Source organism: Salmo salar, chromosome 12 (assembly GCF_965601325.2).
Source record: "Salmo salar chromosome 12, fSalSal1, whole genome shotgun sequence".
In the NCBI taxonomy this organism is placed as follows: domain Eukaryota; kingdom Metazoa; phylum Chordata; class Actinopteri; order Salmoniformes; family Salmonidae; genus Salmo; species Salmo salar.
In genome coordinates, this window is record NC_138302.1 from 40,847,554 (window position 1) to 40,872,344 (window position 24,791).

At 50.5% G+C, this 24,791-nt stretch overlaps 11 protein-coding genes and 1 long non-coding RNA gene across 12 annotated transcripts; 1 reads left to right on the forward strand and 11 right to left on the reverse strand.

Moving 5' to 3' along the window:
- Positions 1-183: 183 nt before the first annotated feature.
- Positions 184-719, reverse strand: LOC145859483 (histone H3). Its single transcript, XM_082958956.1, has one exon. It carries the CDS (start codon positions 717-719, stop codon positions 309-311), a length of 411 nt encoding a protein of 136 aa, XP_082815082.1. The 3' UTR covers positions 184-308.
- On the reverse strand, positions 503-1,637 carry LOC145859485 (histone H2A). Its single transcript, XM_082958959.1, has one exon. It carries the CDS (start codon positions 1,590-1,592, stop codon positions 1,206-1,208), a length of 387 nt encoding a protein of 128 aa, XP_082815085.1. The 5' UTR covers positions 1,593-1,637; the 3' UTR covers positions 503-1,205.
- Positions 1,638-2,151: 514 nt separating this feature from the next.
- LOC145859482 (histone H1) lies at positions 2,152-3,387 on the reverse strand. The gene has a single exon (XM_082958955.1). It carries the CDS (start codon positions 2,871-2,873, stop codon positions 2,250-2,252), a length of 624 nt encoding a protein of 207 aa, XP_082815081.1. The 5' UTR covers positions 2,874-3,387; the 3' UTR covers positions 2,152-2,249.
- A 706-nt stretch (positions 3,388-4,093) lies between these two features.
- Positions 4,094-4,566, reverse strand: LOC123725504 (histone H2B). Its single transcript, XM_045691355.2, has one exon. The coding sequence runs from the start codon at positions 4,519-4,521 to the stop codon at positions 4,147-4,149; it is 375 nt and encodes a 124-aa protein (XP_045547311.1). The 5' UTR covers positions 4,522-4,566; the 3' UTR covers positions 4,094-4,146.
- A 416-nt stretch (positions 4,567-4,982) lies between these two features.
- LOC123725508 (histone H4) lies at positions 4,983-5,595 on the reverse strand. Its single transcript, XM_082958963.1, has one exon. The coding sequence runs from the start codon at positions 5,356-5,358 to the stop codon at positions 5,047-5,049; it is 312 nt and encodes a 103-aa protein (XP_082815089.1). The 5' UTR covers positions 5,359-5,595; the 3' UTR covers positions 4,983-5,046.
- A 483-nt stretch (positions 5,596-6,078) lies between these two features.
- LOC145859489 (uncharacterized) lies at positions 6,079-8,884 on the forward strand. Its single transcript, XR_014379691.1, has 3 exons — positions 6,079-6,305; positions 7,411-7,532; positions 8,805-8,884. It is a non-coding gene; the product is annotated as an uncharacterized LOC145859489 (long non-coding RNA).
- Positions 8,885-11,423: 2,539 nt separating this feature from the next.
- LOC145859484 (histone H3) lies at positions 11,424-11,959 on the reverse strand. The gene has a single exon (XM_082958958.1). It carries the CDS (start codon positions 11,957-11,959, stop codon positions 11,549-11,551), a length of 411 nt encoding a protein of 136 aa, XP_082815084.1. The 3' UTR covers positions 11,424-11,548.
- On the reverse strand, positions 11,743-12,877 carry LOC123725494 (histone H2A). Its single transcript, XM_045691345.2, has one exon. The coding sequence runs from the start codon at positions 12,830-12,832 to the stop codon at positions 12,446-12,448; it is 387 nt and encodes a 128-aa protein (XP_045547301.1). The 5' UTR covers positions 12,833-12,877; the 3' UTR covers positions 11,743-12,445.
- Positions 12,878-13,391: 514 nt separating this feature from the next.
- On the reverse strand, positions 13,392-14,629 carry LOC123725485 (histone H1). Its single transcript, XM_045691336.2, has one exon. The coding sequence runs from the start codon at positions 14,111-14,113 to the stop codon at positions 13,490-13,492; it is 624 nt and encodes a 207-aa protein (XP_045547292.1). The 5' UTR covers positions 14,114-14,629; the 3' UTR covers positions 13,392-13,489.
- Positions 14,630-15,337: 708 nt separating this feature from the next.
- On the reverse strand, positions 15,338-15,810 carry LOC145859486 (histone H2B). Its single transcript, XM_082958960.1, has one exon. The coding sequence runs from the start codon at positions 15,763-15,765 to the stop codon at positions 15,391-15,393; it is 375 nt and encodes a 124-aa protein (XP_082815086.1). The 5' UTR covers positions 15,766-15,810; the 3' UTR covers positions 15,338-15,390.
- Positions 15,811-16,226: 416 nt separating this feature from the next.
- On the reverse strand, positions 16,227-16,839 carry LOC145859488 (histone H4). Its single transcript, XM_082958964.1, has one exon. It carries the CDS (start codon positions 16,600-16,602, stop codon positions 16,291-16,293), a length of 312 nt encoding a protein of 103 aa, XP_082815090.1. The 5' UTR covers positions 16,603-16,839; the 3' UTR covers positions 16,227-16,290.
- A 3,657-nt stretch (positions 16,840-20,496) lies between these two features.
- LOC123739522 (uncharacterized) lies at positions 20,497-24,280 on the reverse strand. The gene is made up of 2 exons (XM_045713853.2): positions 23,138-24,280; positions 20,497-22,512 (listed from the first exon to the last, which is right to left on the reverse strand). Exons 1-2 carry the CDS (start codon positions 24,278-24,280, stop codon positions 20,497-20,499), a joined length of 3,159 nt encoding a protein of 1,052 aa, XP_045569809.2.
- Between the last annotated feature and the right edge of the window lie 511 nt (positions 24,281-24,791).

Sequence of the window (24,791 nt, forward strand, 5' to 3'; positions counted from 1 at the left end):
AATATGGGACTTTCAAAGCAATGTTTTTCTTAGCTACATAGTGACAATTATTGCCACTTTTTGCCCTATATCATTACTATCACTGTATTTTCCCCTCCTTTGACTGTTCTACTCTAGTCACATTATATTGAAGCTGCAATACTATAAGCAGCTTTTCCTTTCGATGTGACCTTTAGTTAACAACCAACTCTTATTTATGATACGGTCTGGAGAGGGGCGTGTACATATGGAACAATTGTGCCTTTGACGGAAATATGGAGGTGGCTCTTAAAAGAGCCTTTGGGGGATTTTGGACATCAGGTCATCGTTTAAGCGCGCTCTCCGCGAATACGACGGGCCAGCTGGATGTCCTTGGGCATGATGGTCACCCTCTTGGCGTGGATGGCGCACAGGTTGGTGTCCTCGAACAGGCCGACCAGGTAAGCCTCGCTAGCCTCCTGCAGGGCCATCACGGCGGAACTCTGGAAGCGCAGGTCGGTCTTGAAGTCCTGGGCAATTTCTCTCACCAGGCGCTGGAAGGGCAGTTTGCGGATCAGCAGCTCAGTGGACTTCTGGTAACGACGGATCTCTCTCAGAGCCACGGTGCCGGGCCTGTAACGGTGAGGCTTCTTCACGCCGCCGGTGGCCGGGGCGCTCTTGCGCGCAGCCTTGGTGGCGAGCTGCTTCCTGGGTGCTTTGCCACCGGTGGATTTGCGAGCGGTTTGCTTGGTTCTGGCCATGGCGCTAGCTAGCTTCCTTCTTTCACAGTCGGAGTATAGCCTCCAAATGCCTATGTGAAGTTTATAAAGCCGGCAGCGGCGTCTGCTGATTGGACACCATCTCCACACCACCCTGATTGGCCCGTTGGGGAGGCCTCCTCCGACGCCCATTGGACGGGAGCCTCGGCCTCTCCGTGCCGCCCCAAAATCCACCCCCACCCCCCACCTTCGCCGAGGCGCGCTTGGTGTCTTTTGTTAGGGCCGACACTTTACGCGCAATAATAGTCACCGGCCGAATTCTAGCCTGCTATGACAAACGAGGCCTAGGTGTTACTCTTCATTTAAGGCCTCATGATATGGTGCCGTGTATGTGACAAACACTCCAAATACTTCATATGTGGCAGTCAGTCATAGAAAGGACACTTTGCGCTTTTGCAGAGCTAGGTGGTTGGCTCTTAAAAGAGCCTTTGGGGGTTGAGTAGTCAAGTGGCAGCCGCAGTAGCGATTTTACTTGGCTTTGACGGCCTTCTCAGTCTTCTTGGGGAGCAGCACTGCCTGGATGTTGGGCAGCACACCACCCTGAGCGATGGTCACGCCGCCAAGCAGTTTGTTCAGCTCCTCGTCGTTACGGACGGCCAGCTGCAGGTGACGGGGGATGATACGAGTCTTCTTGTTGTCACGGGCAGCGTTGCCGGCCAACTCCAGGATCTCAGCAGTCAGGTACTCGAGCACGGCGGCCAGGTACACTGGTGCGCCAGCGCCCACACGCTCGGCGTAGTTGCCTTTGCGCAGCAGCCTGTGCACACGGCCCACGGGGAACTGGAGTCCGGCACGGGATGAACGTGTCTTTGCCTTGGCCCTGGCCTTGCCTCCGGTTTTGCCTCTTCCGCTCATATTGGTAGCTTCAGTATGTCACAGAAAGTCTGAATGAGCCGCTGGGCACCTCGAGAGCCTTACTTATACCTCGCCACAAGAGGCAGCGATTGGCCACCGGGCCGGTGTGGCCTTATCCAATTGGAGTGAGGGACAGACAGACAGACAGACAGACAGACAGTCAGCCCTAAGCCCGCCCGCCCGCCCGCAGGCAGGCAGCTGAGTGAGAAAGAAGGGCTAGGCTACTCTGTTTCCCTCCGACTTTGTTACTTTATGACAAATCAAATCATCCAAATGGGAAACACATAGATAGCTGCACTATTCGCTGCGATTTCCAATACGCTATAGTATTAGGATGATGATGATTAACACATCACAGTGAGGGTGCTGCTGTCCTCTCCAGTATGTATTCTTCTTATTATGAAGATCAATATGACATGGAACACATCTAACACATCACAACAATGGCTCATACACAAATGACTGGTGAGGCTGCTGCACTATTATTATATTATATGCCTCTCTCCGAGTGGGAAAAATGTGGTGCGTAAAAGTAGCCTAGTGAACGACAAGTAGTACATGGAATGACATGCGCTTTTATGGAAAGAGGTGGGTGGCTCTTAAAAGAGCCTTTTGTGGTAACAACATGTGTCGAGTAGAACACCGTTTGTAATAGCTTTACTTCTTCTTGGGGGCTGCCTTCTTGGCCTTGGCTGCCTTGGGCTTGGCGGCTTTGGGCTTCGCTGCCTTGGTAGCCTTCTTGGGGCTCTTGGCCGCCTTCTTGGCCGCTGCGGCGGGCTTCTTCACCTTCTTTGGGCTCTTGGCGGCCTTTTTGGGTGTAGCGGGCTTCTTGGCCTTCTTGGGGGACTTCTTTGCGGCGACGGCCTTCTTGGCTGCTACCTTCTTGGGCTTCTTCGCCGCGGCGGGCTTCTTGGCGGCCACCTTCTTTGCTTTGGGGGCTGCGGCTTTCTTGGCGGGCTTTTTTGCCTCGACGGCTTTCTTGTTGAGCTTGAAGGAGCCGGAGGCACCGGTGCCCTTGGTCTGGACCAGGGTGCCCTTGGTGACGAGGCTCTTGACGGCGATCTTGACACGGGAGTTGTTCTTCTCCACGTCGTAGCCGCCTGCCGCCAGACTCTTCTTGAGCGCGGCCAGGGACACGCCGCTCCTCTCCTTGGAGGCGGACACCGCCTTGACGATGAGCTCGCCTACGCTGGGTCCCGCTTTCTTGGGCTTGGCTGCTGCCTTCTTCTTGGGTGCCTTGGCCGGCGCGGCGGCGGCGGGTGCTGGTGCGACTTCTGCCATGTCTCTCGCTTGGTCCGGTAAACACACACACTTACGGTAGTCTGTGAGGAGTAGTTTGCTGTAGACGCTGCTCTGCGCTATTGAAGCTCCACACCGTGCAGGGGGCTGGCCTTAAACGCGACATGAGAACCATGTAGACTCAAGCCACCCAGCTCGGCTTCTCCGGGCTGGCCAAATGCTCTTTCACTTGTGTTTTCTGGTCGCCAATATCGGTCCAAAAGTCACCGACGGAGCCGTGTTTTTGGTCCAAAAGCCAACGGCCCAGTGAGCAGACTTGTCTCCGTTCAGAATAAAGTCATGTGGGCTGCAGAAGCCCCGTGCATTTTGTTGCAACTCGCTCAAAACCTCACCGTTCGACTGTCGGCTGGAGCTGTGCGCACTGGTTTTCCTGTGCTATTTGTCTCCTAAATGGCCTAAAAGTGCATCCGATTGCGAGCACCATTGATTGTGTAGTGAGCCGAGATGTCTGGCAAGGCAATCAAATGGTTCGGCGTCCCCTGATGTGGTCCTGGGTGTTTTAAAGGAGAGCTCTTTTGGGGACCTTAAAACACATGCACTTGTGAGGCCTGGCTGAGACTAGTGTTGTACTCCAAGTTTCAAGTTGTATTCGTCATGTGTCCAGGACGCACACGAGATATATATATATATATATATACATTGTCCAACGCCATGTTTACTTGCACTGTGTGTGTGTGTTTTTCTCTTCTTTTCTTCTGATAGGTAGTGTGTGTGTCTCTCTCTCTCTCTTTCTCTGACTCCGCAGCGTGACTCGTGCCGGTCTTTGTGTCTGTGGGTCTTGGTGTCTGTTTGACCGGCCGGCGCTATGGAGGCTGGCGCCCCATGTGCTTGGTCGCCCTGATATAGGCCTAGGGAGTGTCTCTCTAGTTAGTGAGTGGAACAAGGGCTGTATCTCTCTCTCTCTCTCTACTTGATTTTTCTCCTCCCTGTTGTATAGTCATTGGAGCACTAGTGGAATCCCACATTCATATTCTTCCTCCACTGGATAGGGCCTCTTTACAGGTCGACGTCATTAGGCTATAGGGCCATTTCTTCTATTCACTTATTCCACAATAACACCTTTCACCTGGAATTCATGTCACCCCTGTTTGACATGTCCTGCAGACAAAGACACCGAAAAAGGCGCCAACCCCTCCACTCTAAATGATACAGTGGAACACATTCATTTGCTACTGATGGATTTGCTTTTTTCACTGACAGGGTGGGTGGCTCTTAAAAGAGCCTTTGGGTTAGTACAGCACTCCAAACGGGCTGTTTACTTGGAACTGGTGTACTTGGTCACGGCCTTGGTGCCCTCGGACACTGCGTGTTTGGCCAACTCGCCGGGGAGCAGCAGGCGCACGGCGGTCTGGATCTCCCTGGAGGTGATGGTGGAACGCTTGTTGTAGTGGGCCAGGCGAGAGGACTCTCCGGCGATACGCTCGAAGATGTCGTTCACGAACGAGTTCATGATTCCCATGGCCTTGGAGGAGATGCCGGTGTCGGGGTGGACCTGCTTCAGCACTTTGTACACGTAAATGGCGTAGCTCTCCTTCCTCGACTTTCGGCGCTTCTTGCCGCCTTTCCCTGCTGTCTTGGTGACGGCTTTCTTGGAGCCCTTCTTGGGCGCGGACTTTGCTGGCTCGGGCATGATGCTGATGTCTCGTTGCTTCTCAGAAACGAATGAGGGGGTGGAGGGCGCTTTCCCGTCTTATGAAGAGGAAGCTAAGCAAATTCAGCGGCCGTGGACACGCCCCTGCCATTTGCCCAGTGGAGCTGAGCGCGCGTCAGAGCCTTCCACTCAGAGGCTTGCTTCCCTAACAAAGACCTGCGCGCCCTACCTCCCCCTACTCCATGGTGGGGAATTGTGTGTTTCAAAAAGGGAGGGCTATTGCCTTACGGCCCACTTTGCACCGTCAGACATCCCCTTCTGCTCCAGCCACGTCTACCGACTCATGGTGGCTTTACGTCGGGTGCCTCTAAATCCCACCGTTTCTACACTCCTGTCATTAACACTCCCTGTCCACTCAGAGTGGCTCATAGTTTCTTACTAGATAAGGGACCTCTATAAATCTTCCTACGACAATGGAATTGGCCTTTTTGAAGCGCATGTGGGTGGCTCTTAAAAGAGCCTTTGGGTTCAAGTCGGGATGTTGACGTTCCGAAAAGAGGGCGTTTAACCGCCGAAACCGTACAGGGTGCGTCCCTGGCGTTTCAGAGCGTACACCACGTCCATGGCGGTAACGGTCTTCCTCTTGGCGTGCTCGGTGTAGGTGACGGCGTCACGGATCACGTTCTCCAGGAACACCTTCAGGACACCGCGGGTCTCCTCGTAGATCAGCCCGGAGATACGCTTCACGCCGCCACGGCGAGCCAGACGGCGGATAGCGGGCTTGGTGATTCCCTGGATGTTATCGCGGAGAACCTTGCGGTGACGCTTGGCGCCTCCTTTTCCCAGTCCCTTGCCGCCTTTGCCTCTTCCAGACATGGTGTATATGTGTTCGCTAGCGGAGTTCAAGTGAATGAATGACGTACGCCGGGGTGCGTGGTGCGCTTATTATGTGCATTTGGTGGACCTGATTGAAGCCAGTGGCACAGAAAGCGCGCGCTTTCGCCTGGCCTCTGTTGCAAAGGGGAGGGTGCTCGTTCTAGGGAACGAGGGAGGAACCGAGAACAAATGAAAGCAACTAACATCAGTCAAATACTGATAGAACAAAGTGTGACAACTGAGGGATCAACTAGTACTCTGTGTCCGACTCCTCACATTGTTGTTGTTGTTGTTGTTGTTGCTGCACCTGATTCAACTCATTGAGGACAAGGTGATAAGTAGTTGAATCAGCTGTGCCTCTCCAGGGCTACAACAAAATAGGCTACTCTACCCCTGGAGTTGGAAAACACTGAATTAGTAGGCTAGAGATAGGCCTAAAGAACTCAAATAGAGGTCCCAAGTAGAAAGGAGAAACGAAGGTGACTCTTCCACACACATAATCGCAACAAGTAACACACAAAACCTTCATGCCATAATTGAGACACCGTCAAATCCAAAGGGGGAAGATGTAGGCAACGGGGAAACAAATACACATGGAATGCCATAAAGCCAAAGGGGCCCATCATGTTTTTTTTTATTTATTGTAGACATTTGACTCATTTGAGTGAATGCATACATTTCATACAATGTCTATTTTTTTTTCTTTTTTTTTGGTACTGGCCCCCCGTGGGAATCAAACCCACAACCCTGGCATTGCAAACACCGTTCTCTACCAACTGAGCCACAGGGAAGACGGCACATGTCATGTCACCTCATCAGTCATTTTGCTATTGAAGGCCATGTAATGTAACATCAATCTTCTTTTTTCTTCCCTAGACACGATCCAGCCTGACAGTCAGGGAGCCAAGAGGACCTGAGGTTCCGATGGGAAGGGTGGTGATACCTCTGTAAGGTGAAACGCAGTAACACATTCCTCAGACACCCACCCAATGAAGGGCTAGTGTTCCTATGTGTACAGAGGCGAGAGGGATGTGCAAATATCGTATTGTGCTTTTCTTCACAAACCAATAACAAAGCGTCTTATTATGGAATTACTGCTATGAGGTGGATCATTTATAGGCCAGATAGCACTATGCCCGCCAGATGGCCTCAGATGTTGCAGAAAATGACCGCCACAGGAGGAGGGCCCATGTCAACAGGTCATTCCAAAAGGGAGACATTTTGGATTTCAATTGACTTCACCTTTCTTTAACCAGATAGGCAAGTTGAGAACAAGTTGTCATTTACAAACTGCGACCTGGCCAAGATAAAGCAAAGCACTTCCACACATATAACAACACAGAGTTACACATGGAGTAAAACAAACACAATGTGAGCAAATGAGGTGAGATAAGGGAGGTAAAGGCAATAAATAGGCCATGGTGGCGAATTAAAACACTGGAATGCTAGATTTGACAGTACATGAAATACTGGGGTGCAAAGGAGCAAAATAAAAATATCAATACAGTAGGGGAAGAGGTAGTCGTTTGGCCTATTTATAAATGGCCTATGTACAGCTGCAGTGATCTGTGAGCTGCTGAGACAATATGATCAATCACTGCAGTTTAATAACATCTCAAATCTGACTAGCTTTCATCTTACAACTTATTGTTGCCATAATTGTCTCTTACTTCTACTTACTGGCTGCCAGGCCTCGGTTTAGTACATCAAGGAACACAGGTTGCCTTTTAGGAGAAGGACTGACAAGCTTTCAACTAGGTGAGATACAGCTACTGTCATGAAGTCACTTTGTCATAGCAGGTTAGGAGAAATAGGTAAAGGGTTAGGCTTACCCACTTACAAGTCACCACACAGAGAGCAGACTCGAAGCACAACTGCACTGTCTGGAAGAGCGCACCGGACTCAATTGGAATCCCTCAAACAGCACACTAACTACATTCCGCTTTATGATGTCACAGTCAGCCCCTCGGAACACTGGTCCTCAACATTCTCAAACACCTTGGATACCGAAGGCAAACATTCTCTAATCACTCACAATCACAAATCAACTAGGGAGAAGGCTGCCAGGAATTGGACGCTGAGAAGCTAACCTCCTTCACAGAGCAACATCATAGGACTGGGAGTGAACAATACTCTGTCCGCGTACCTGGTTGGGGCCTGGTGTTCAACAGCAGGTTAGACTCTGTCACTTGTTCCCTTCAACTGCTTGCTTGCATTCCCCTATTATCAACAGCTGTGTTCCTCTATAGGCTAGAGTGCAGATACTTCACACCTATAGGCTAGGAGTTTCACTTGGACCACAGTGACATTGCTGGTAATTAGCCCGCAGCACATAAAGTGGACATACTATCTAATCTAATCACCCATCCAATCCAAATCTATTTGCCACATACACCTGTTTAGCAGATGTTATTCCGGGTGTTGGGAAATGCTTGCTTGTGTTACTAGCTCCAACAGCACAGTCATGTCTAACAAGTAAGATCTAACCATGTCCCAACATTCCACACAATACTCACAAATCTAACAAAACCAATGGCAGACCGGCATAGACCCAGGGGCGGAAATCCCGGGGGGGACGGGGACACGACCCCCCCCATCCTGGGAAAAATAGGATTTGTCCCCCCCAATATATCACTCAAACATAACTATGTAATTTCAATAATATTCATTATACGCAATGAAAGCAATTGTGCTGATTATAGACACTTAATAGCGCGTTTTTAAGTTTCAAAAGATTGCGACCCCCCCGCCCTTTGCCTCACAATGGTTTGATCCACTGCCAGTTCCTGATCCACTGCCAGTTCCAATCGCGCAAATATTAACTATTAAGCTAGCTAGTACCTATTCCATTTATGTGGCGTCGTCAAAAATGGAATCAGCATGCAGATGATGGAAGTTAGTGATTCAAAGGTTAGCGATAAACTGAAGTCAATTACACTCTCATCTACCATTGTGTTAAATATATTTCATGGTGTCGTTGCAAAAGCTACTATTTCTTTATTTCATTTCACCTTTATTTAACCCGGGTAGCAAAGATTAGAGCAAACACCACTGAAACTGAAGTGGTGCTCGCTAGCTTGGCAAAATCAGCTATTGTTGGAAGCCAGCCAATATGAAACAAACTATTCAAATTACAAAAGGTTGCAGCATATGTTGTGTAAATGGTGAACTCATACAGCTGTCAACTCTTGTCATTTTAATCCGTTTCACATTTGCTAGCTACCTTTTAGATCGAAGCCCTACTGTAAACAACCTACACACTGTGTGTGTAGCCAGCCAGCTACAAAAATGGCACAAAAATAAAACACGGACATCAGACTATTTTTCAATACACCAAAACGCATAGTAACAACCCTAGTAGCCTAATATCTCAAAGACTAGTTGATACAATGTTCATAACAAAGAAATGAAATTCTAATGGAAATGTTTCACAATGATGTCATTAGGCAGAGCAGGCGGCACACAGACAGCAGAGTTGGGGACAGATATGCAGGGACAGACTGGCAGAGACAGGGAGTCTCAGGTAAGTTTGTTGAGTCTTTGTTTGGCAACATTATGAAAGGTTCTCCATTTTTTCCACTTGTAAAATAGGAACATAATTGGAAAATGCCATGGATACCCCCTACTCTCAACTTCAACTGGTGACTGAACTAAGATTTGTTAAAGGCAATGGTATTGCTGTTGTGTAGTTTTGGGTACCGGTAGTTAGGAGTACGGCAAACACCTTATTTCTTTGCTTCCTCAATATACATTGACCATATTACAATGTAGGCTATGTGTTACACCACTACTTTTGGTGTCCCCCTCAGGAATTGCTCTTGACAAAATGTCATGTAATTGTCCCCTCCAAAGTGGATATCAGATTTTCGCCCCTGCATAGACCTACATACATGACAATAGAAAGGTGTATATCCATATGACATGAGCCATGCAAACTAGCTCGGCATGATAAAAGTAACCGGTGTTCCATTATTCAAGTGCCCAGTGATTTCAAACACAAACACACACCTCAGTGCAAGACATGCAGAAGGACTAATGAAGAGGAGATGAACAACACCGGAATCATGTCCAATTAAGGGAAGAAAACCGCCCACAACAGGGTTCAGCCGAGATGCAATGTTGATTGACACCCTATGCTTCATTTAGGAGCTCAAAGGAATAGGTCAATTCGTATAGATAGGGAGGCATTTCACCGCCACCTGCTGGACCAGAAGTCATGTTGCCAACACCTGCCTGAATTCAATTCATCAATGCCTATAAGGAATACGTCCGCTCATCATTCAAGCCACATAGGGACGGATTTTCGCGACACCTGCTGGATCAAAAGTGCTACTCACAATGGCCACACAGCGCATTCATCGCTCAACCTATGTGGTCAAAAAAATATATTACAATAACTACAACAGATCATCAAATAGGCAGAGGTTCCATGTAGAGTACCTCAAATGATACAGTTACTTTTTCACCAAACCTAATCTGGAAATCATCTTCACCTTTCTAAAGTCATTGCTTTCCACAATGCTATGCTCACATGACTTATTTCATTTCTTCCAATTTATGTCACTATTACTTCATTTGACTGCTCTTAAATCATATTCACTTAACCCTTTTCTTCACCTGCAGATTTGGAACACTACGTCATGTGAATGTATGTTTCTCAAGTATCAAATGAGGGTCACTTACATTGTACTACTTTATTCCAAAGGGATTGCTACTTTTCTCTCTTTATCTGTAGCCAGCTCCAAAAAAGGTCGACATGCCTATACAACTTTTGCTTTAGGACTACATCTTACACCAATGACCAGGGAAAGTGTTGGGAAAAAACGTGGATGATTCTGTGACCAATTACAGAGGCGCTGGCCTTTTCAGCACCACGGAGCTCCGCTATTACCTGTCTCGTGAGTGAAGATGCAGCAGAGGCGCGCTGTCCATTCAAACGCGCGGAATACAGCAACGAATGCGCAGAGAATTCCACTTTTTGCCTGTGCCATGCGTCTGACTATTGTACATTATCCCTTTGGATTGATGTCGTTTTCCCAGCTCTTTTGTCCTGCGTTCTAGCTGTGTGATTTCTGCATTTAACTGGCAGCCTGTATTTAGGGCCTTATCGTTTGTTGAAGCTGTCAAGCAAATCTTCTTTCGCGTAGGTGATGTATCTACACTGTAAAAAAGGATTTGGCAGCCTAGTAGATAGTGGCATCCCAACAACCAACAAACAAATATACTCATTCAAGATTGACATCTAATCTATGCATATGATTCAAATCACGCCAAAGAGAGACGACTGTACTCAATGGGAGTCAGTAGAATCCAATATTTAGCACTTTGAAGTTGTCATGTGCTGAGGCATTTACTTCCTTGTGAAGACTATGCTGCAATCAGGACGTACCTGCACTGGTGATTGCAATTCTGTAATTGCTCAACTAATAATAGGTCAATCACTGCAGCTTCTTGTGTCCTGTTTCAGAACAGCTGTTTTGCAAGCCGTCGATGATTACATCTATTGATTCCTGCTGTCCTGATACCTTTTCTCTTAACGATGGGTATGTCATTAATGGGATTATTCATGGGATCAGGGATCTGAGTTCATCCCACGAAATACATTCACTTGCGTTGGACAGAGATATCATTTTACTGTCAATACCTTAGTCAGTCGCATGAATCATTACCCTGACGTGCTAATGATCAGATCAAAACGGCTTTTTTTGTTGCAATCAATGGCGATTATCACAAAGTCATTGACAGACTCTAGCAGAGGACAGAGTTTGGGAAACGCTGGCCTGAAGATCAAATACTAATAGGGAACCACGTTTAACCACTAGATGGCCTCCGTGCTCCACGGGAAAGTTTTCCCCTCTGCATGAGTCTCTCAGCACCACTGCAATATGGGACTTTCAAAGCAATGTTTTTCTTAGCTACATAGTGACAATTATTGCCACTTTTTGCCCTATATCATTACTATCACTGTATTTTCCCCTCCTTTGACTGTTCTACTCTAGTCACATTATATTGAAGCTGCAATACTATAAGCAGCTTTTCCTTTCGATGTGACCTTTAGTTAACAACCAACTCTTATTTATGATACGGTCTGGAGAGGGGCGTGTACATATGGAACAATTGTGCCTTTGACGGAAATATGGAGGTGGCTCTTAAAAGAGCCTTTGGGGGATTTTGGACATCAGGTCATCGTTTAAGCGCGCTCTCCGCGAATACGACGGGCCAGCTGGATGTCCTTGGGCATGATGGTCACCCTCTTGGCGTGGATGGCGCACAGGTTGGTGTCCTCGAACAGGCCGACCAGGTAAGCCTCGCTAGCCTCCTGCAGGGCCATCACGGCGGAACTCTGGAAGCGCAGGTCGGTCTTGAAGTCCTGGGCAATTTCTCTCACCAGGCGCTGGAAGGGCAGTTTGCGGATCAGCAGCTCAGTGGACTTCTGGTAACGACGGATCTCTCTCAGAGCCACGGTGCCGGGCCTGTAACGGTGAGGCTTCTTCACGCCGCCGGTGGCCGGGGCGCTCTTGCGCGCAGCCTTGGTGGCGAGCTGCTTCCTGGGTGCTTTGCCACCGGTGGATTTGCGAGCGGTTTGCTTGGTTCTGGCCATGGCGCTAGCTAGCTTCCTTCTTTCACAGTCGGAGTATAGCCTCCAAATGCCTATGTGAAGTTTATAAAGCCGGCAGCGGCGTCTGCTGATTGGACACCATCTCCACACCACCCTGATTGGCCCGTTGGGGAGGCCTCCTCCGACGCCCATTGGACGGGAGCCTCGGCCTCTCCGTGCCGCCCCAAAATCCACCCCCACCCCCCACCTTCGCCGAGGCGCGCTTGGTGTCTTTTGTTAGGGCCGACACTTTACGCGCAATAATAGTCACCGGCCGAATTCTAGCCTGCTATGACAAACGAGGCCTAGGTGTTACTCTTCATTTAAGGCCTCATGATATGGTGCCGTGTATGTGACAAACACTCCAAATACTTCATATGTGGCAGTCAGTCATAGAAAGGACACTTTGCGCTTTTGCAGAGCTAGGTGGTTGGCTCTTAAAAGAGCCTTTGGGGGTTGAGTAGTCAAGTGGCAGCCGCAGTAGCGATTTTACTTGGCTTTGACGGCCTTCTCAGTCTTCTTGGGGAGCAGCACTGCCTGGATGTTGGGCAGCACACCACCCTGAGCGATGGTCACGCCGCCAAGCAGTTTGTTCAGCTCCTCGTCGTTACGGACGGCCAGCTGCAGGTGACGGGGGATGATACGAGTCTTCTTGTTGTCACGGGCAGCGTTGCCGGCCAACTCCAGGATCTCAGCAGTCAGGTACTCGAGCACGGCGGCCAGGTACACTGGTGCGCCAGCGCCCACACGCTCGGCGTAGTTGCCTTTGCGCAGCAGCCTGTGCACACGGCCCACGGGGAACTGGAGTCCGGCACGGGATGAACGTGTCTTTGCCTTGGCCCTGGCCTTGCCTCCGGTTTTGCCTCTTCCGCTCATATTGGTAGCTTCAGTATGTCACAGAAAGTCTGAATGAGCCGCTGGGCACCTCGAGAGCCTTACTTATACCTCGCCACAAGAGGCAGCGATTGGCCACCGGGCCGGTGTGGCCTTATCCAATTGGAGTGAGGGACAGACAGACAGACAGACAGACAGACAGTCAGCCCTAAGCCCGCCCGCCCGCCCGCAGGCAGGCAGCTGAGTGAGAAAGAAGGGCTAGGCTACTCTGTTTCCCTCCGACTTTGTTACTTTATGACAAATCAAATCATCCAAATGGGAAACACATAGATAGCTGCACTATTCGCTGCGATTTCCAATACGCTATAGTATTAGGATGATGATGATTAACACATCACAGTGAGGGTGCTGCTGTCCTCTCCAGTATGTATTCTTCTTATTATGAAGATCAATATGACATGGAACACATCTAACACATCACAACAATGGCTCATACACAAATGACTGGTGAGGCTGCTGCACTATTATTATATTATATGCCTCTCTCCGAGTGGGAAAAATGTGGTGCGTAAAAGTAGCCTAGTGAACGACAAGTAGTACATGGAATGACATGCGCTTTTATGGAAAGAGGTGGGTGGCTCTTAAAAGAGCCTTTTGTGGTAACAACATGTGTCGAGTAGAACACCGTTTGTAATAGCTTTACTTCTTCTTGGGGGCTGCCTTCTTGGCCTTGGCTGCCTTGGGCTTGGCGGCTTTGGGCTTCGCTGCCTTGGTAGCCTTCTTGGGGCTCTTGGCCGCCTTCTTGGCCGCTGCGGCGGGCTTCTTCACCTTCTTTGGGCTCTTGGCGGCCTTTTTGGGTGTAGCGGGCTTCTTGGCCTTCTTGGGGGACTTCTTTGCGGCGACGGCCTTCTTGGCTGCTACCTTCTTGGGCTTCTTCGCCGCGGCGGGCTTCTTGGCGGCCACCTTCTTTGCTTTGGGGGCTGCGGCTTTCTTGGCGGGCTTTTTTGCCTCGACGGCTTTCTTGTTGAGCTTGAAGGAGCCGGAGGCACCGGTGCCCTTGGTCTGGACCAGGGTGCCCTTGGTGACGAGGCTCTTGACGGCGATCTTGACACGGGAGTTGTTCTTCTCCACGTCGTAGCCGCCTGCCGCCAGACTCTTCTTGAGCGCGGCCAGGGACACGCCGCTCCTCTCCTTGGAGGCGGACACCGCCTTGACGATGAGCTCGCCTACGCTGGGTCCCGCTTTCTTGGGCTTGGCTGCTGCCTTCTTCTTGGGTGCCTTGGCCGGCGCGGCGGCGGCGGGTGCTGGTGCGACTTCTGCCATGTCTCTCGCTTGGTCCGGTAAACACACACACTTACGGTAGTCTGTGAGGAGTAGTTTGCTGTAGACGCTGCTCTGCGCTATTGAAGCTCCACACCGTGCAGGGGGCTGGCCTTAAACGCGACATGAGAACCATGTAGACTCAAGCCACCCAGCTCGGCTTCTCCGGGCTGGCCAAATGCTCTTTCACTTGTGTTTTCTGGTCGCCAATATCGGTCCAAAAGTCACCGACGGAGCCGTGTTTTTGGTCCAAAAGCCAACGGCCCAGTGAGCAGACTTGTCTCCGTTCAGAATAAAGTCATGTGGGCTGCAGAAGCCCCGTGCATTTTGTTGCAACTCGCTCAAAACCTCACCGTTCGACTGTCGGCTGGAGCTGTGCGCACTGGTTTTCCTGTGCTATTTGTCTCCTAAATGGCCTAAAAGTGCATCCGATTGCGAGCACCATTGATTGTGTAGTGAGCCGAGATGTCTGGCAAGGCAATCAAATGGTTCGGCGTCCCCTGATGTGGTCCTGGGTGTTTTAAAGGAGAGCTCTTTTGGGGACCTTAAAACACATGCACTTGTGAGGCCTGGCTGAGACTAGTGTTGTACTCCAAGTTTCAAGTTGTATTCGTCATGTGTCCAGGACGCACACGAGATATATATATATATATATATATATACATTGTCCAACGCCATGTTTACTTGCACTGTGTGTGTGTGTTTTTCTCTTCTTTTCTTCTGATAGGTAGTGTGTGTGTCTCTCTCTCTCTCTTTCTCTGACTCCGCAGCGTGACTCGTGCCGGTCTTTGTGTCTGTGGGTCTTGGTGTCTGTTTGACCGGCCGGCGCTATGGAGGCTGGCGCCCCATGTGCTTGGTCGCCCTGATATAGGCCTAGGGAGTGTCTCTCTAGTTAGTGAGTGGAACAAGGGCTGTATCTCTCTCTCTCTCTCTACTTGATTTTTCTCCTCCCTGTTGTATAGTCATTGGAGCACTAGTGGAATCCCACATTCATATTCTTCCTCCACTGGATAGGGCCTCTTTACAGGTCGACGTCATTAGGCTATAGGGCCATTTCTTCTATTCACTTATTCCACAATAACACCTTTCACCTGGAATTCATGTCACCCCTGTTTGACATGTCCTGCAGACAAAGACACCGAAAAAGGCGCCAACCCCTCCACTCTAAATGATACAGTGGAACACATTCATTTGCTCCTGATGGATTTGCTTTTTTCACTGACAGGGTGGGTGGCTCTTAAAAGAGCCTTTGGGTTAGTACAGCACTCCAAACGGGCTGTTTACTTGGAACTGGTGTACTTGGTCACGGCCTTGGTGCCCTCGGACACTGCGTGTTTGGCCAACTCGCCGGGGAGCAGCAGGCGCACGGCGGTCTGGATCTCCCTGGAGGTGATGGTGGAACGCTTGTTGTAGTGGGCCAGGCGAGAGGACTCTCCGGCGATACGCTCGAAGATGTCGTTCACGAACGAGTTCATGATTCCCATGGCCTTGGAGGAGATGCCGGTGTCGGGGTGGACCTGCTTCAGCACTTTGTACACGTAAATGGCGTAGCTCTCCTTCCTCGACTTTCGGCGCTTCTTGCCGCCTTTCCCTGCTGTCTTGGTGACGGCTTTCTTGGAGCCCTTCTTGGGCGCGGACTTTGCTGGCTCGGGCATGATGCTGATGTCTCGTTGCTTCTCAGAAACGAATGAGGGGGTGGAGGGCGCTTTCCCGTCTTATGAAGAGGAAGCTAAGCAAATTCAGCGGCCGTGGACACGCCCCTGCCATTTGCCCAGTGGAGCTGAGCGCGCGTCAGAGCCTTCCACTCAGAGGCTTGCTTCCCTAACAAAGACCTGCGCGCCCTACCTCCCCCTACTCCATGGTGGGGAATTGTGTGTTTCAAAAAGGGAGGGCTATTGCCTTACGGCCCACTTTGCACCGTCAGACATCCCCTTCTGCTCCAGCCACGTCTACCGACTCATGGTGGCTTTACGTCGGGTGCCTCTAAATCCCACCGTTTCTACACTCCTGTCATTAACACTCCCTGTCCACTCAGAGTGGCTCATAGTTTCTTACTAGATAAGGGACCTCTATAAATCTTCCTACGACAATGGAATTGGCCTTTTTGAAGCGCATGTGGGTGGCTCTTAAAAGAGCCTTTGGGTTCAAGTCGGGATGTTGACGTTCCGAAAAGAGGGCGTTTAACCGCCGAAACCGTACAGGGTGCGTCCCTGGCGTTTCAGAGCGTACACCACGTCCATGGCGGTAACGGTCTTCCTCTTGGCGTGCTCGGTGTAGGTGACGGCGTCACGGATCACGTTCTCCAGGAACACCTTCAGGACACCGCGGGTCTCCTCGTAGATCAGCCCGGAGATACGCTTCACGCCGCCACGGCGAGCCAGACGGCGGATAGCGGGCTTGGTGATTCCCTGGATGTTATCGCGGAGAACCTTGCGGTGACGCTTGGCGCCTCCTTTTCCCAGTCCCTTGCCGCCTTTGCCTCTTCCAGACATGGTGTATATGTGTTCGCTAGCGGAGTTCAAGTGAATGAATGACGTACGCCGGGGTGCGTGGTGCGCTTATTATGTGCATTTGGTGGACCTGATTGAAGCCAGTGGCACAGAAAGCGCGCGCTTTCGCCTGGCCTCTGTTGCAAAGGGGAGGGTGCTCGTTCTAGGGAACGAGGGAGGAACCGAGAACAAATGAAAGCAACTAACATCAGTCAAATACTGATAGAACAAAGTGTGACAACTGAGGGATCAACTAGTACTCTGTGTCCGACTCCTCACATTGTTGTTGTTGTTGTTGTTGTTGCTGCACCTGATTCAACTCATTGAGGACAAGGTGATAAGTAGTTGAATCAGCTGTGCCTCTCCAGGGCTACAACAAAATAGGCTACTCTACCCCTGGAGTTGGAAAACACTGAATTAGTAGGCTAGAGATAGGCCTAAAGAACTCAAATAGAGGTCCCAAGTAGAAAGGAGAAACGAAGGTGACTCTTCCACACACATAATCGCAACAAGTAACACACAAAACCTTCATGCCATAATTGAGACACCGTCAAATCCAAAGGGGGAAGATGTAGGCAACGGGGAAACAAATACACATGGAATGCCATAAAGCCAAAGGGGCCCATCATGTTTTTTTTTATTTATTGTAGACATTTGACTCATTTGAGTGAATGCATACATTTCATACAATGTCTATTTTTTTTTCTTTTTTTTTGGTACTGGCCCCCCGTGGGAATCAAACCCACAACCCTGGCATTGCAAACACCGTTCTCTACCAACTGAGCCACAGGGAAGACGGCACATGTCATGTCACCTCATCAGTCATTTTGCTATTGAAGGCCATGTAATGTAACATCAATCTTCTTTTTTCTTCCCTAGACACGATCCAGCCTGACAGTCAGGGAGCCAAGAGGACCTGAGGTTCCGATGGGAAGGGTGGTGATACCTCTGTAAGGTGAAACGCAGTAACACATTCCTCAGACACCCACCCAATGAAGGGCTAGTGTTCCTATGTGTACAGAGGCGAGAGGGATGTGCAAATATCGTATTGTGCTTTTCTTCACAAACCAATAACAAAGCGTCTTATTATGGAATTACTGCTATGAGGTGGATCATTTATAGGCCAGATAGCACTATGCCCGCCAGATGGCCTCAGATGTTGCAGAAAATGACCGCCACAGGAGGAGGGCCCATGTCAACAGGTCATTCCAAAAGGGAGACATTTTGGATTTCAATTGACTTCACCTTTCTTTAACCAGATAGGCAAGTTGAGAACAAGTTGTCATTTACAAACTGCGACCTGGCCAAGATAAAGCAAAGCACTTCCACACATATAACAACACAGAGTTACACATGGAGTAAAACAAACACAATGTGAGCAAATGAGGTGAGATAAGGGAGGTAAAGGCAATAAATAGGCCATGGTGGCGAATTAAAACACTGGAATGCTAGATTTGACAGTACATGAAATACTGGGGTGCAAAGGAGCAAAATAAAAATATCAATACAGTAGGGGAAGAGGTAGTCGTTTGGCCTATTTATAAATGGCCTATGTACAGCTGCAGTGATCTGTGAGCTGCTGAGACAATATGATCAATCACTGCAGTTTAATAACATCTCAAATCTGACTAGCTTTCATCTTACAACTTATTGTTGCCATAATTGGAACGATAGTTACCGGAGTGTAACTCCAGTTCTATGAGTGGAGCGGAGCCCCATAGGGGAGCTCTGCTCCTAGTGGTTTACCCCGCTGCCTAGGCAGCGAATAGCCTGAGAGAAAATTATGCACACACCTGCAGCCAATAGGAGTACAGGTGTCCCTATATAAGGGGATGCTTCCCCTCAATCAGCCTCCCGAAAAATTATCTTCAGCGAGACTGGGGGTCGGCAGGGCCTTAAGCCCTATGGGGCTCCGCTCCACTCATAGAACTGGAGTTACACTCCGGTAACTATCGTTCTACATCGTGGAGCTCCGCCCCATAGGGGAGCTCTGCTCCTAGTGGTTTAAGGCGGAGCGAAACGCTCCCAAGATGTACTCCCTGCCGAGCCAAACACTTTCCACTTAAGAAAAGGTCAGCTCAGCAATGGCTGCGACCAATTCCCACAGTACTGTAACTTATTGTGAAACACAGTAAGTTACAATGTGCTGCGTCCTTGATCTAATCCGCTCACTCAGTCTAAAGGCAAAGCCAATGACTAGTGACCAGATCATATAATATGAGTCATACTTACTGTACCACAGATAGATGAACTCAACTCTATTGATATTCAGATTGGTCTAATAGTACTGTAATATCAATTACAAAACTATATCCCTAATCCTTCTGCCCAACACAGTCAGCCTGGTGGGCAAATTATAGTACATGACTCCACTGTGCCATTCAGCCAGGAGTCATGTCCTACAGTCCTTCTAATAAACGGGGAAAAAAACGGACCTGATGGAAACCCTGTCCATTAGTCCTGTGTTTTTCCGTCTATTTCCAGCCTTCACCTCAGCAAAGCTGAGTACAGGCTGAACCAATTTAGAAGACATGTTCACTGCTTTCTCAGTGTAATTCACCACACTCAATCCATAGGCAGAGCCAATGATTCGTGGGCAGACGATATATTTTAGGCCAACTATCCTGCTTAGCAGATATATGATGCCTCAATATTCCTTCCACTTTAGTGACCGGTCTAATAGTCAAGTAACACTAGGTTACAGTACTATTTCCCAGCACTATGACACACTGGTGGCAGTCTAAACATTCCCTGTTGTATTGACAATGTCAAACAAAGGCTATGTTACACGTGTCTCTCACGTGTTTGTCAAAAAAGAGCGGACCTAATGGGAACCCAGCCCATTAGTTCTGCAACCTTTCTTAACTCAAGTTCTGTCCTCAACTACGCTGAGTACAGAACGAGCTAAAGAATTAGACGACATGTCTAATAGGTAGAATCGGATAAAAGGAGACGGTGACGACCACGACGCCGCTGCACAAATATCCTCTACCCCAATTCCTCTGAGAAGTGCCGTAGACGCCGCTACTCCACGAGTGGAGTGGGCTCTTACGCCATGAGGCATTGTTCGGCCCGCCGCCTCATAAGCCGTCTCAATGCCTTCGCAAAGCCAATGAGACAGCCGCTGTTTTGAAAGTGGTCTACCCAGTGCGTTAGCACCGTGACACACAAACAGCTGAGGTGATGACCTAATCATCGCCGTGCGCTGCACGTAGCACGCTAAGGCGCGCACCGGGCACAGGCGATGAAGTCTCTCCTCTCTCCGCTCCTCATGAGGAGGGGGGAAAAAAGCCCATAGCTCAACAGTCTGTGACCTGTATGAGCTCTTAATAACCTTCGGCGTAAATGCCGGGTTAGGACGTAACACCGCTCTGCTCAAGTCGCCATTTATGGCCAGGCAGTCGGGTCTCGTCGAAAGAGCACACAAATCACTGACACGCTTGGCTGTAGTCAAGGCAAGCAACAGTGCCGTCTTCAAAGACAACATCTTGAGTGGGATTTGATTCAATGGTTCGAACGGCGTCTCACAGAGCGCCTCGAGTACCAACGTTAAATCCCACTGTGGTAGCGTGGCTCTAGCCACTGGCCTAAGCCGCCGCGTCCCCAACAGAAACCGTTTCACTAAAGGATGACTGAACACAGTGTCTCTGCCAAACCCCTCATGACAAGCTGAAATCGCTGCCGCGAACACCTTAATGGTGGCGGGTGAGCGCTGCTTGTCAAACATGAACTGTAGGAAAGAGAGCACACTCTCAACCTGACAGCACACGGGGTCCACATTCTCTGTAACGCACCATTGTGAAAACACGTTCCATCTACTGGCATAAGTCCTGTATGTGGAACTGGCACGTGAGCCCTGTATGGTTCTGATTACCGAATCAGATAACCCACGGCGCTCTAACCTGTCCCTCTCAGGAGCCAGACCTTCAGTGGCTGGCCGATCAGAGGCCATTGCTCTATCATGCCTGCCGCCTGAGACATTGCGTCCTGTCGATGTGGAATTGGCCATGACGGCGCAATCAACATTTGCATCATCTCCGCGTACCACGGAGCCCCTGGGCGGTCGGGGGCTATCAATATGATTGACAGCCCTCCTGTTCTCACGCGGGCTAGCAGTGGGAGAATGCAGGACAGCGGTGGAAATGCGTACAGGAGAACCTCTGGCCACTGGTGCGCAAAAGCGTCTATCCCTAGTGGCGGTTCGTCCTGGGCTCGTAGAGAAAACCATAGGGGACACTGCGCGTTCACACGTGATGCGAACAGGTCCACCTCGGCTCTCCCGAACCGTTCCCATATTTGGAGAACAATCTCGGGGTGCAGTCGCCACTCGTCGTCTCGGGGACCCCCTCGAGACATGAGGTCTGCGCCGATATTCTGACAGCCTGGGATGTGTGCTGCTGTCAACGAGCGAAGGTGCTCGTGAGCCCACAGCCACAATTCCTCCGCCAATCGGTGGAGTGCAGGAGATCTGACTCCCCCTTGGCGATTTATGTAGGCTACTGTCGTTCTGTTGTCTGACCAGACCAGCACGTCGTTCCCCCGTAGGGTGGACACGAAGTGGGTCAGAACCAGTAGAACCGTTTCCAATTCCAGGAGGTTGATGTGACGTCCCGATTGGGACCACACACCTCCGACTGCCCGAGCCTGACATGTCCCTCCCCATCCAGTCAGACAAGCATCTGTGTACACTGGGATGTAGGATGACACTCTGCCTATTGCGACCCCTTGCGTCATTACACACGGGTCTCTCCAATAGTTCAGATCCGCTCTGAGCGAGAGGGGAACTGTCACCCATCGACGACGGTGCCTCACTGGGTCCAGTCGTAGTTGAGCAAACCATCGCTGTGTTTTGCGCATGTGCAAAAGTCCCAGCGGAACCACGGAGTGGGCAGACGACATGAGACCCAAAAGTGTCATGACGGAATGCGCCGTCACCATGTGATTCGGATAAAACTTTCTCAGGGCTAGCAACAGGGCAGCCCGTCGAGAATCCGAAATTCGCGCCCTCATAGTCACAGTGTCTATCTGTAACCCCAGATAGACAATCTGCTGACTGGGCCAAGGCGCACTCTTTTTCCAATTCACAGCGAACCCCAGACGTGTGAGGTGAATCACTGTCTGTGTCGTGTGTGTGATCGCCAGCTCTGCTGACGTGGCCAAGACCAGTAGGTCGTCTAGGTAGGCTAATAGCCTTATCCCCTGACGGCGTAGCGGCTCCAATGCCGTCTCTACACATTTGGAAAACGTGCGAGGTGCCAGAGCGTACCCGAATGGCATTCTCGTATACTCGTACGCCACCCCTTGAAAGGCGAAACGCAGAAATTTCCTGTGACGCGGAAGTACCGGCACATGAAAATACGCGTCCTTTAGATCTATGCTCACACAAAAGTCTCTGTTGTGAATACATTGCAGTAGACGTTTTGTCGTGAGCATTCGGAAAGGGCGTTTGGCTACGCTCTCGTTGAGAGTGCGTAAATCCAATATCGGCCTCATTCCCCCCGTCTTTTTTGGCACTAGGAAATAGGGCGAATATAGCCCGCTGTTCCTTTGCTCTTGGGGAACTACTGTGACCGCCTCCTTCGCCAAAAGTTCCGTAATCTCTTTCACAAGAGCGGCTACTTTCTCTGGCGTCTTCATCACCGTCTCCACCACACCCGAGAACGGGGGTGGGGTTCGATGGAATTGAATGGCATAACCCTTCTCCAGCGTCCGACTTAGCCAGGAGGAGAGGGTGCAGCTTCGCTGCCACTCCCAATAGTGCTCTGAGAGCGGGAGCGCGCGAAGCTGTGGTACAGACAGTAGGAAGGACCTGTATTCCTCTATGGCCCAAGCCGCCGCTGTCTCCCAACACTGAAGTGGTGGGACAGCCCAAGGTGGGCCCCCCGCGAAAGGGGGAGGGAACACTGACGCGTTCTGTGAGAATCGGGGGCGCCGACACTTCGGTTATACCTGTAACCTTGTGGTTCCAGCCCTCCGTGAACTCAGCACGGGTCTGCGCTACACTAATTGAGGCGCCAGCCTGAATTAGTGCGCCGTCTCCCAACAGCGATTGCTTCATCGGCCCGTTAAGGGGCTGTGTATGCATGCTGCTATTAAAACCCTTATCTACTTCACTCCTCAGAGTGTGTAGTGCTGGGTTTTTATGAGGTATAGCATGACGGCTCATTACGAGCGTCCGTCTTGCTTTCCTCTTGTCATTCACACTCACCACTTTCCTCTGTGTGCGTTCAGCACCGCTGCTGCAAACAGAGTGGTGAGAGGAAGAGCGAGCGATAGAGAGAGAAGGAATCTGAGCGGTCTCTGTTCTGTTATGGAAAAGAGGTTCTCTTGTGACAAAGTCAGATGGAACACATTCTTTATTGAACACAGACACAATGACTCCTCCATCCCTTTGCAGGGGTGGGGGATGAACAGTGGGCGCTCTCACATGAAGTGCAGCGCTCTCTCCCGTCCTCTCCCCCTCGTCCCGTCATGGACGTCGTCTTTTCTGACTGCCTCTCGGCTGCCAGGGCGACGAAATGAACGGGGTGTCTCTCACCGTTTTCACCGCCGCCTTCTCTGGTGCCGCCGTAGGGGCTGGGCCCGCTCTCGGCATTCCAGGTGTAGCTGCTCGACGGGTTCTCCGTCTAGCCGTAGACCCTGGTCTACTGGAGACGGTGTAGCGATGGGGATCTTTAGTAGCTGTCTTCGACCCTCCCGCCAAAGGCAGGTGTCTAGCCAGCTGCTTTTTCTCCTCCTCAAGCTTCCCGAAACGCGCCGTCGCATCTGTGACGGCGGCTCCAAAAAGGCCGCTGTCAGAGATGGGGGCGTTTAATAGGGCGGCTTTGTCGGTCTCCTTCATAGCCGTCAAAGACAACCAGAGGTGTCGTTCCAGGACCACCAAAGTGGCCTTGGATCTCCCCGCACATACAGCCGATGCCTGCGTGAGATGGAGAATGGCGCCGGAAATCCTAGACGCTTCCTCCATCTCCTCTCCCGACAGCCCCTCTCTACCCGTGGTGAGACGGGAGAGAGAGGCTGCTAAGAGGGCAATATTATTTGCTGCTGCTACAGCCTGTGTACTTAGAGCAAAGGCCTTCTCAGCCAGCTGCGCTGTGAGGCGGTCCTTGTTCGTGGGTAATGTGGGTCTCTTGGCAGACGGCCAAGAGCTCGAACCTGGCACGAGGTAAGCTGCTAGCGCTGCCTCGAGCGTAGGCATCTCTTGGAGTCGTTCTCCGTCTACCTTGGTGAATGGAATATACGCCTTCACCGGCGCTCTGGCCGTCAAAGGCGTTTCCCATGCACCCTCCACATATCTTGCGAGCGAGGGCATGGTCGGCGCCAAAAGTACCGTTGCCCGTCTTGGTCTGGAATAGGGGCCGCCCACCATTAAATCCACATCCGGAACGGAGGGAGTGGGGGGCAGTGGAATGTCCAGCCTGCTCGCAGCCCGCTCGATGAGCCCTGTAAAATCAGAGCGCAGAGAGGCCACCGCGAAGGAGGGGGCTGCTGAAAATTCAGAGCCCATCTCCTCCTCGCCATAGGATGAGAAAATCCCCTCTCTCTCCCTAGGGAGGGGGGTCCTTTCAACATCGGTCGGTTGACTGGATTCTTTTAGTGGAGAACCCAGACACTTCCCAACATCCTCCTCCTCTTTAGAAGCGCCGTCATCAAATGACGCCTCGGAATCCGAGGCTATCATTGAAATAGCGTCTTCAAGAGGGAAATCCTCACTGAAAAACGCCCATCGCTGTTTCCTCTCCTTTAACGAAAGGAGTGAACAGCTAGGGCATTCCGGAGGATCTGTGAGGCCGCCCCTAGCGTGCTTTGAACCTAAGCACACAAAACAAAGTTCGTGCGGGTCCAGAGCCGCCATAGTGGAGCAGCGACACTGAGCTCTTAAAAGAGCTTTTGGGGGTGGAAAAGATGTGCTCATATTCGGACGACGCCAACAACAGGATATTGACGACGGGTTCGTCCGGAGATTCTTCTCTTCTCTTCTCTTCTCTTCTCTTCTCTTCTCTTCGCTTCTCTTCTCTTCTCCCTTCTCTTCTCTTCTAGGCTTCTTCAGTCCAGTCCTGTCGCTGAAGATAATGGGAGGCTGATTGAGGGGAAGCATCCCCTTATATAGGGACACCTGTACTCCTATTGGCTGCAGGTGTGTGCATAATTTTCTCTCAGGCTATTCGCTGCCTAGGCAGCGGGGTAAACCA

Excerpts from the sequence above, each read along its gene's own strand:
- LOC145859483 (XM_082958956.1), bottom strand. The coding sequence starts at position 719 with ATGGCCAGAACCAAGCAAACCGCTCGCAAATCCACCGGTGGCAAAGCA.
- LOC145859485 (XM_082958959.1), bottom strand. The coding sequence starts at position 1,592 with ATGAGCGGAAGAGGCAAAACCGGAGGCAAGGCCAGGGCCAAGGCAAAG.
- LOC145859482 (XM_082958955.1), bottom strand. The coding sequence starts at position 2,873 with ATGGCAGAAGTCGCACCAGCACCCGCCGCCGCCGCGCCGGCCAAGGCA.
- LOC123725504 (XM_045691355.2), bottom strand. The coding sequence starts at position 4,521 with ATGCCCGAGCCAGCAAAGTCCGCGCCCAAGAAGGGCTCCAAGAAAGCC.
- LOC123725508 (XM_082958963.1), bottom strand. The coding sequence starts at position 5,358 with ATGTCTGGAAGAGGCAAAGGCGGCAAGGGACTGGGAAAAGGAGGCGCC.
- LOC145859484 (XM_082958958.1), bottom strand. The coding sequence starts at position 11,959 with ATGGCCAGAACCAAGCAAACCGCTCGCAAATCCACCGGTGGCAAAGCA.
- LOC123725494 (XM_045691345.2), bottom strand. The coding sequence starts at position 12,832 with ATGAGCGGAAGAGGCAAAACCGGAGGCAAGGCCAGGGCCAAGGCAAAG.
- LOC123725485 (XM_045691336.2), bottom strand. The coding sequence starts at position 14,113 with ATGGCAGAAGTCGCACCAGCACCCGCCGCCGCCGCGCCGGCCAAGGCA.
- LOC145859486 (XM_082958960.1), bottom strand. The coding sequence starts at position 15,765 with ATGCCCGAGCCAGCAAAGTCCGCGCCCAAGAAGGGCTCCAAGAAAGCC.
- LOC145859488 (XM_082958964.1), bottom strand. The coding sequence starts at position 16,602 with ATGTCTGGAAGAGGCAAAGGCGGCAAGGGACTGGGAAAAGGAGGCGCC.
- LOC123739522 (XM_045713853.2), bottom strand. The coding sequence starts at position 24,280 with ATGATAGCCTCGGATTCCGAGGCGTCATTTGATGACGGCGCTTCTAAA. Across the intron at positions 22,513-23,137 it reads AGAAGGCGGCGGTGAAAACG|AACGCGTCAGTGTTCCCTCC; the intron begins GTGAGAGACACC and ends CGATTCTCACAG.